The sequence below is a fragment of the Camarhynchus parvulus genome, chromosome 9 (genome assembly GCF_901933205.1).
Source record: "Camarhynchus parvulus chromosome 9, STF_HiC, whole genome shotgun sequence".
Classification (NCBI taxonomy): domain Eukaryota; kingdom Metazoa; phylum Chordata; class Aves; order Passeriformes; family Thraupidae; genus Camarhynchus; species Camarhynchus parvulus.
In genome coordinates, this window is record NC_044579.1 from 14,445,717 (window position 1) to 14,455,765 (window position 10,049).

The following is a 10,049-nucleotide window of genomic DNA, read 5'->3' on the forward strand; positions in this document are numbered from 1 at the left end:
TCTGTATACTGCAGGAATCATTACATTGCAGTTTAGCATCTGCTGTCTTAGCATCAGTGCTTCTATTTAAAGAATCTCCATGAAACCTCACACTGCTTTTTAAAATGCATTAATGATTTTTAATTAGCTATTCTCAAAGAAAATTAGCGAGCACCTTTGTGTATGCTAAGATGCTGTTACCTTTGCTTTGATAAAATATAAGTGGTTGAAAAATATAAAGTCAGATTCTGTTGCGAATTATGATAATCAGTGTTAAGGTCTTGTTAACCATGTTGTCTGGATGCCAGCATGTTCCTGAGTGGTTTATTTTATTTTTAAAGAAAGGAACACAGATGCTGAAAGAGATTTTAAAGATAGATGGCTCAGATCTGCAAACAAAGAATGAAGTGAAATCACAAGTTAATGATGTTCCTGCTCCCTCCAGTAGACATGATTGCCATGGAGCTACTGTGCAATACAGACCAACCAAAAAAATGGGTATGTGTAACCATCAGCTCAAGAGCTTCACCTTGTAGTGACATTTGAGACCACAGTTTCAGCAGGGTACTGTTTATCAAAATACAGTAATAAAATTTCCATCTTTTTTTAGTTCTGCTTCTGTATTTGGATCTAAATCTGTCTTCAACTATAGTCTCTTTGTTTTTGTTAAACAATATGAAAACACCAGGGAAAAATCAAATAAGCCTTTTTTTTTTTTTTTTTGCTAATAATCAAGTTGCCATCCTTTTAGTGAAGGAAATAATTGTAATACAGCTTTTTTCTTTTTTTCCCTTTTTGTCAGCTGCTTATATGAACAAGCATAGCCCTGGAGGGCCCCAGAACACACCAGCAATAGAAACTGGAGGTCACCCTTTCCCTTGTCCACAGCCTGCACTGTCTACTGTTTCTGAGCTTTCTCGTATTTGTTCTCTTCTTGGAATGTCACAACCAGATTTCTCTTTCCTAAAAACACCACAGGTAAAATGTTTTTTCTGCAAAAGTACAAATTCTCAGTTTTCTATCAACTGTTCTATATTAGATGTTTGGACTGACCACTGAAATCCATCTGAAAATAAACCTTAGCTCCCTTTGTTGCCTTTTTTTAAAACAAACAAACAAATCTCTATTTCTGTCTCACAGTTTGTCAGCAATACAAGTTGCCTCAAAAATCTTCTCTCTTTTTTCTAGACCATGACAGTTTGCCACATAAAGCTGTCCAATGGTTTGTTGGTTCATGGCCCGCAGTGTCATTCCGAGGCTGAAGCAAAGGAGAAAGCTGCGCTTTTTGCTTTACAGCGCTTGGTGAGGATGGGAAAAATCTCTCCAAATCTTTGTCTATGTGCACTTCATCTGTTGGTAAACCTCTGTTTCCTTCTTCCTAGGGTTCTATAGGAGTAAACTTTGCTTCGCCTCAACCTCCAGCAGTGTTTCCAAATTACCAACCACTAGGAGTTCCTGTACCACCTGGATCAATTCCTCCAGTATTTGCACAGCCCCCTGGTAGGTGTTTGACCAGTACACATTTCAAGTAATATCACTATATCCTCTAATTATGGTGCTTCTTTATGTGAAAATGCATGCTCTCCAGAAAGCCCCATTTTCTGGTCTTCATGTGTACTTGTATGTCTGAACAGTTTTGAAAACAGTTCGTGATCCTCTTTGCATCAATGTGCAGACTAATTCAGTATGAACACCTCTGTTAATGATTTCTTTTCCTCAAGAATGTATTGATCTATTCAGTCTTAGGTGCTTTTTCCATTTTTTCCCCCTTCAAAACAACAGTAATTACTTGAAAGCAGATAGTCCCAGTCCAGAATTTGTAAGAAATAGCCTCCTTGATTTTTTACGTGGATATTCCCCCTATGCCATATAGTTAATGTTTCTCCATGCAATACTGTTTTTATCCATCTATTACCAACTTTTACTGAAGTGCTACATCACACTTGTACAGTGCCAAACATGAGCATGGTAAGTAACTGCCCAAAAACTGCTAAAAGTCCTGCTGCTGTTGTTTTGTATTCTGGCTCCCAGTTGGTTTGTATTTTACTGAGGTTCCCATCACAGCTAGGAATTAATGAATCAGCACTGCTGTAGCATCCTAGAAACTCATACAGCAACTGCTACATCTCTTTCCATGGGCTTTGTCTGTTGTTGCTGTGTTCCAAAACGATGGCCTAAACTTGCAGCTTTCTGCTAATACAGTTGGCTCAGCTGTGGATGTGGAGATCCCACATTATGTGCACTCTGCAATGCAGATACCATGACTTTAGTGCTCCTAATGGTGTTCTCATCTAGGTGTAGTTCTGTTTGTTTGGGGGCTTTTGATAATAAATAAAATAATATATAGCTATTTTGAAGTAAATATAAAGCATATGAGGCTTTGCTGGAAAGATAAACATGCAGACAGCTGTAGTTGGAGTAGTCCTGGGCTCTTGGCAAGTTTGGGTTTTTTTGTTTGTTTGTTTTTTGAGGAAAGAGAGCTAAAAGTTTCTTATTTTCATAGCTAATATGATGCCTCCATCGTCTCACATGTTTGGTCCAGTGTCCTGGAGTACTCCAGTGCCTAAGCATTATTATCCTGGCACCTACCCAGGAAATGTGTCTCTTGCAGGAACTATACCAGTTGGTTCTCACAACCAGTTTATACCTCTGCAGGTAAGAGCAGCAGTTTTGTCTTAATGTTGTATTTTTGTAAAAAAATGTGACTACAAGATTAATACAACAACACCCCCATTGTGAAGTAGTATTTAGTATTACAAAATGATTGTTAAGATATGTATGCATGTTTTCTGGAAGTGGAATATTTGCAGTTTTTTGAGAATGCATTCTGTTAAATAATATTTATTTAATTTAAAGGTAACTAAAAAAAGGGCTGCTAGCAAGAAAAACTTTGAACTCAAGGAGTTTCAGAGTTCCCCTCAAGCTGCACCACTAAAGAATGAACAGCCAATGTCTTCTGACCACATTCAGCAAGATAGTTCTTCAGCTCCTTTAAAATCTCCTCAAGCTGCTCAGTCCACTGTTTCATTTCAAGACAATGTGGCTACTCCAAGTGTTCCTCATAACAAATCAACACCAAACACTTCCAGCAAGCGAAAGCCAAGAAAACTGGCTGTCAATTTTGGCGCACCAAAATCTTCAGAATAAATCTGGTAGCTAGGTGTATTTTATCTTTAATTCTTTCCCCACTGTTATGTTCTATCATTTAAAAAAATCAGAAATCTCTATTAAAAAGACCAGCCACTTTAATTGTAATATAGAAGGAAATGCATTTTATTTGCTATGGTTTTCAGGTTGTCATTAAAACCATAAAAATTATGTTAAAAAATTGTTTTATTTTCACCTAAATTAGCAAAAGCCAGGAAATCCTGAGTTAGGGTTGCCATGCAATCCTTTGTGCCTAGGTTTCTAAACAGTGGCTTACAGACAATATCGGGTAAGCAGCAATAACAGTGGCAACCTTAACTCAGGTTGGATGTGCTTTTTGGGAGGGATGTGGAACAGTAATAAGTTGGGCATCTAACAGTGTTTAGCATTACCTTTTGTACTCTAGCTTGATTTTAAATAGTGTAATAAGACAGAAAGTAAAAATTATTTAAATGCAGTTTTTATATTGGCACTCCAGGTCCTTCTGAGTTGAATCAGTGTAACTAAAAGCTGACTTGACTACAAAGAAACTGCAAAATCCACTCTTAAGTAGGAACTGCTGGATTTTGTACTAGAGGGCAACAGCTTTACAGCTTTCAGAACATAGGTGTTATTGTGTGTCTGGTATTGGAGTGGCAAAACTGGTTGCTCTTGCACAATCTGTTCCAGAAGATGAATTTATAGGATGTATTGAATAAAAAAAAATACATTTGTAAAGTAGAGATCCCTTTGGTAAAGTACATTTAACTTTTTTTTAATCCACCAATTTACTTGTTTTCTGATGATAAAATAACAAAGTTATCTAATACAGATGTGCATGGCCTCCTAAATGCTTGTGATAGCCTGATTTTTCTTCTAAACTATAAAAATGGCCAGACAAAAAGACAACCCATTTTGCTGGATGGCTGTCAAAGTTATGTTTACTTAGAGCCCATTTCTTCCTCTAATAGTCTGTGCCCTGAACTCTTCTCTATAGTAGGTTATTTTTTGTTACTAATGACTTTTAATATTTATTTTTTTTAGTTTTGTGAGAGAATTTCTGTGTTGCAAAATTAAATTATCAGGAAGTGTTGCTATTGGTTCCATAAGAATATTCAGACAAAAAGCTGGCTTGAATTTTTGGACAGAACTATGGGATTTTTTGTTCAGATAGGAAAAAAGAGGGCTCAGAGGTCCTTGTATTCTTTTTAACCCACATGTACCAGTCTTATGGACATTAATATAAAATCTTCAGTCTAAGATTTGAAACCTCTGTTGGTGCTGCTTACTGGCATAGATTAAATTTCATTTTTCATCTGTTCTAGAAAAAGGAGTATTTTTTCTCTAAGGCCCAGGAACCAGAAATAAAGCAAACTTGAGTGATTTATTTTGTTGCTTCTCAACAGGTTTCATTCTGGGTCTGCAAGTCTGTAGATTTTCTTTCATTTTTTTGCCTCCATTTCTTGGTGTAGTATGATGTTTCACATTATTACTGTGTTACAGTGTTCTTTAATTTTAATTTCTCCAAAACAGTTGTTGGCTCAGCAGTATTTGTAGAATAGCAGCAAGCCCTATAAAAAGGATCACAGAGGTAAAAACAAGATTAAGAAATTTTATTTTACTTAGTATCACAAAACTTGTGGAATAGTCTACATATAGAATGAGATCACATTGATTTTGTTGTTGTCTTTATAGTCATCTCGTCTCAAGAGGTTCAAAGCCATATTCTGTGAAGGGAAAGCTGTCTTTTTTGGCTTTTTTTTTCCTCATTAGCAACGTGAGACTGATATGACGCTGCCATGCCAATATTTTACAAGTGGTTATGTGACATTTAATTGGTCCACTGTATCTATCTGAATGATCTGATCATAAGAGAAAATACGTATTTGAAAATTTCCGCGACAGAGATGAGGCTGTGTTGGACTCTGCATCCCAGAATTTTGATATGTCTGTACAGCCAATTTTTGAGAAACAAAGTTATGGAGGATGATATACTCTTATGTACCAGTGAACACAGCAATTTTTATTAATTATTCTACTTCAGACTAAGATTTCTGCTCCCTCTTCAAGTGGAATTGCTATATGTAGTATATTTAGATGGTTAAACCCGTTATTCTGTAACTGCTGCATATTGTATTAGTCCCTGATTTTTAGTTTTTCTAGTCTATCAAAGTGACTGCCTGGTGCCCAGTTAATTACAGTTTTACATGTCCTGGTAGATGTGACATCTGCATTGATCATTGCCATGTCCCCTTTAATTTCATTATTACATTTTAACAGGGTCATAATGTTTAGCTCATACAGATATAAATTTAGGCATTTCTTTTTCTCATAGATATAAAGTATTTTCTAAGCACTGGAGTTTTTCATTAGATCTTATACAGAGCAGTATTTTACTAAAAATCCAAAAGGGAAGACTTTTATGTGCGCATTTTTGTAGTTTCTGATTTTTTTAAAATAACTTTTCATTGTTTATCTGCCAAGTGAAATGTTTTAAATTTGCATATGAATGGATACAGAATGTATTTTTTGTGCTGTTTAGTGTTAAGTGTGCATTTGCAGATTTTTAGCATGTAGTTGCACAAAGACTGTGCAAAGATATTTTGGAATATGAATATATGCTACACTGAAGGAAAAACATTCATAAAACTTAAATGCTATATAGAACTCTAATGCAATAGAGTAATTTTATAAACTGTCTGTGTCTGCTTGGATTAAATATTGAAACAACAAACATTACCTATTTTCACTGTTTTATTTCCAAATACTACATGGGAACTTGTGTATGCTCCAACCCAGAAGTTTACAATATGAATCAAATCTCTTCTGTGATCTCAGAAGTAGGACCTGCCCTCCTGACTGTTTCTTGATGGCTTTCAACTGTAACTGTGATCAAAATACAAAGTTTTTTTTTCAAAAGGCTGTTGGTCACCTTGCAATTAAAAGCATTTAACAGGATACTGATCTTCCAAAAATTTTTTGGCCTTGTCACCAATTAGATTAAAAAAAACCCAACCCCATAGAAAAGTCTTTTTTTTTCCAGTAAGCTCAGTCCTAGTGATTGTTAACAAGGTGGAGAACCAGCTGGTGGCTGAGAAGCAGAATGTCTGTTCATTTTAGTGTGAATTAGCTTGTTTAAAGCAACCAGCATAAAGATTGGAGTACACCCTTAGCATGACCAGCTGCTGCAACTTTATGTAAGTGTGTATGCAACTTGGTGTTTCTGTACAGAACAAGTCTGCTTGGTGTAAACACTCAGGTCATATTGCTCAACTTAAAGACACCAAGATAAAATCTTACATTTCATAAACTGTCTTCAAATGATTAGTCAATGAAGTCTTAACTGCTGTTATCCTGTATGGTGAGTTCTGCCATCTCAATATATAGCACTAAAGAAAATCCAAGCAACTTAAATGAAGGGATAACTTGAAAATATTATCAGTTATTGCAGAGTAAATCTTGCATGGATGCTCCCATTCAAAAATTGCAGGACTTTTGTTCAATTTAATTGAGTTGATCTGAACTACTATATAGATGACCCCTGAGGGTGAGGAATCTCAAAGAAGTAGTTGGTACTTACAATAAGGATGTTTTTAATTCTATTTGCAATGTGATCTCCTTATGTATTCCATAATCAGCCTTCCTTACTACTGAGAGATAGTTATGTTCTTCTCTTTCTGTATCTGGAAAGGGGACACAGTGACATCAAGGGCATAAGGGCAGTCTGAATACACACTCTTGGCCAAAAGAATTCAAATTCAGGTGCATGAGGACCTTTGAATATTGAGACTGTAACTGATAAATGTTTTGAAGAATCTGATATCATGAGGTAAGTGGCTGTTCTTTATTAAAAGAATCCATGGTTCCAACAACAGTTCCTTATTGCTGTCAATTTTTAAGTGGATGTTTACTCTTATTTTTCTATAATTTACAAATTTCCTGGTTTATTTCTGCTTTGAAATACATTACAAATCAAAGGAATGGTCACAATGCCATCAAGTGCATATAGTAAACCTGGTTTCTGTTATTTGAAAGTACAGAAAAAACATTTTTCATTAAAACTTTTTTTTTCTGGTAAAACTTGGTCAATAAAACATCAGTGCATTGGCAGTGATTTATGAAAGTTGATAATCACACTTAGTCCTGTATTTTTTCTAATTGCAGTTATTTTTAATGGCTGGGTCTTACTGAAACAATAGTTCTTAAGTGCTTTTTTATCCCTTTAACTTCTCGTATATCCATTCTCTCGTTCTGATTAAGCTTCATTGATGGCTATTTTTCTGTCTTTTTAATATTTTTTCGTTAATTTTTAGACTTGAAATAAATGTTCTTTTAAAGAGCTATTCAGCCCTGAATTTTCTAGTTACACAGGACCATCATATGTATGTACATACACATACACACACACACACACACATATATATATACAGGAACTCAATCACTCATTTTCTTAAAATTATTCATAGTTATGTCATTTTCAGTCCACACAATAATTCTTTAAGAGACATCCTGAGATGATGGACACTATCTTGTTAATACACATTGCTCTTCTCCAAATGCAGATATTCCTTGGGCTGAGTAAAAATAATGGGCAAATAATGAAACATTAACAGAGTAAGTACACCAGTTTTCACTTCACTTGCTTTGGTAGATAAATTCTTGGCTTACAACTTAATTGTCCTAAAGTCCACCTCATTTCCTGTCAGAGTTTACTTGTGTTGCAGAGCTGGCAGAAAGGAAGGACCGCTTGTGCCTGAGGCACAGTGCAAATCCTCATGCATGTGGGCACAGATTTGATGTGCAATCTCTAGTGATAATCCTGGATTAACCAGTCTCTTATTACTTGCGCCCTCTGGGTCATGCCAAACTGTGTTGCCACATTATGAACCTTATCAAGGAATTAATCTGATTGGCACTCTCCTGTGTGTTATTTTTTATAATAGTTCATCATGGAGCCCCAAGAACAGGGTTGGTACAGTTTGTAGTGTGAGGGTGGGATGATTTAGCAAGAATGGAACTCCTTAAGAAACATCCCATGACTACCTAAAGCTCAAATGACCCACAAATCTAACATTATTCATCAAGTGATGTCATTCCATGTGGTTCTGTCTGTTGACTTCGAGAAGAGTGGTAACTTCTGCAGGAGTACAGGAGGTACTGATGAGAAAGGGTCATATGGTAAATTATTGCAACAACATTTGCATAAAAATCATCATTTTCATTTTGGTCCATCTGTTAAGTTTTTAGGTGAGTCTTAATGAATGATGGATGTGGGCTGCACCAGCCAATGGAGCAACAGAAATTAGTGGGCTCTTTCTTGTTTATATGCAAACTGACAAAGGGCCCCATGTCAGTGCTTTCATAATATCAAAACTTGTTAAAAAGATAGAGCTAAGTAAGTGGGTAAAATGGTAACTCACAGTTTGAGGAGGCAGTAGGAAGACAGATGCACCCTGACCAAAAACACAGCTGAGGAAGAGAAGATAAAACCCCCATGCATTACAAATTTTGGCTCTTGCTCTATAAGATTTCGGTATCTGGAATTCTGTTAGCAGTGCCACTGGCAAGTTTGATTCATACTGGAAGCCTTAGGTGAATGAAGATGCTCCAACACAACAGAAATGCACCTGAAAATACTTTATAAAAAACCCCAAAACTAGTTAACTATTCAAAATACAGTTCATTTGTAAATTTTATTTAATAATCTGGTACTAGAAAATATCAAGACAGTGTCAGGATCATGTTTTCTTTCTGGGAGTCTGTGGCAGTTCCATCTCAAGGTCTCTTGCATCATCCTATAAAGTCTATCTATTGCTGACTGAAACATGCCAAGTGTGATGACATTGCTTGTAAATATTCAATTATATTCAGTATAAATCATGGTAGGGGTTTTGCTGTCCTTCCTAGCAGTGTAGGATCTTCTTGACCCTGATGTTCTGCCATTTGATTGGTTTTACTGAATAACTCTTTCCTTTGCTACAGCATTATAGAGGTCCCAGGTTTGGTTTGATAACCCAGTAAAAAATAAGACCAGCCACACTTTCCAGAGAGCAAAGCAGCTGAGGATTTCAGCAGAGAAGAAGCAGAAGAATGGGACATGGCTGCTGAGGTACTTGGTACGTGACCCCAGGTGTGCCAGCTCCCTCTCTGAGCAGTGGCACCCACCTGCCCTCTCCCAAACAGGAGGGCTCGGATGCTGGTAGGGGTTATGCAGGCTTGTTACCAGGAAAGCGTCCATACATTTTCACTTCAAATTGAATGTTTCTTGCCTGTGCTAAAATGAACTTGGGGCTTTTGTGCATATTGACAATAAGATTTTTCTCTTAGGGTGACAGAGGTTTTGTATAGACAAAGAGTGCCTGTGTGGGAATGAGATTATTTATGATAGACCAATATACACTTAACAACAGATAAGTCATGTACGGACACGCTCTGCACATATCAAAGCACATTGTGTCTTTTATTGCATTACTTTTGTGACATTACAAACAGAACAATAATAAGAAATTTTTATTTCATAAGCCTCTCATAAATTAAGCAATTTTAATACATTCTCTCTATGACTAAGATTATGTATGCATTGATACTTTGCAAGTTGATTCAGGTTATCTTTTTCCACACATCTGAGTTCTTTGTTAACATATTAAACAGAATTTAAGATCTGCTGGAAGAAATCGAGTTTACATGGCCACTTCCATGCAATCAAAAGGGTATGTGTTTGTTACATTAGGAACTTGTGAAAGGAAAAAGTAACCTGCATCCATTTTCTTTTTGAAGTTTTGCTTAATCTTGCAGTGAGGAAAGCCCTGCTTGTATTGATACTGTGAAAACACAAAGGATATCTAGATGCCTTTTTTTTCTTAAAGCTTCTTAATTTTTGAATGTTTGGAGAGGTTTTAGCCTTTTATACCAGTTACACATGTTGAATCTTATTGAGGGAGCTT

At 36.1% G+C, this 10,049-nt stretch overlaps 1 protein-coding gene across 3 annotated transcripts in view; it reads left to right on the top strand.

Annotated features, from left to right (window-relative positions):
• The window catches only part of XRN1 (5'-3' exoribonuclease 1), a 35,410-nt gene extending 28,831 nt beyond the window's left edge, over positions 1-6,579 (top strand). For 2 of the 3 annotated variants that reach the window (XM_030954355.1, XM_030954356.1), the window contains exons 38-43: positions 321-477; positions 782-957; positions 1,168-1,281; positions 1,362-1,479; positions 2,483-2,634; positions 2,836-6,579. In XM_030954355.1, coding sequence (XP_030810215.1) covers positions 321-477; positions 782-957; positions 1,168-1,281; positions 1,362-1,479; positions 2,483-2,634; positions 2,836-3,126 — 1,008 coding nt within the window. In that variant the 3' untranslated portion in view covers positions 3,127-6,579. The remainder of the gene's footprint in view (positions 1-320; positions 478-781; positions 958-1,167; positions 1,282-1,361; positions 1,480-2,482; positions 2,635-2,835) is intronic. The other variant, XM_030954354.1, reaches the window with a different exon arrangement.
• Positions 6,580-10,049: the final 3,470 nt, after the last annotated feature.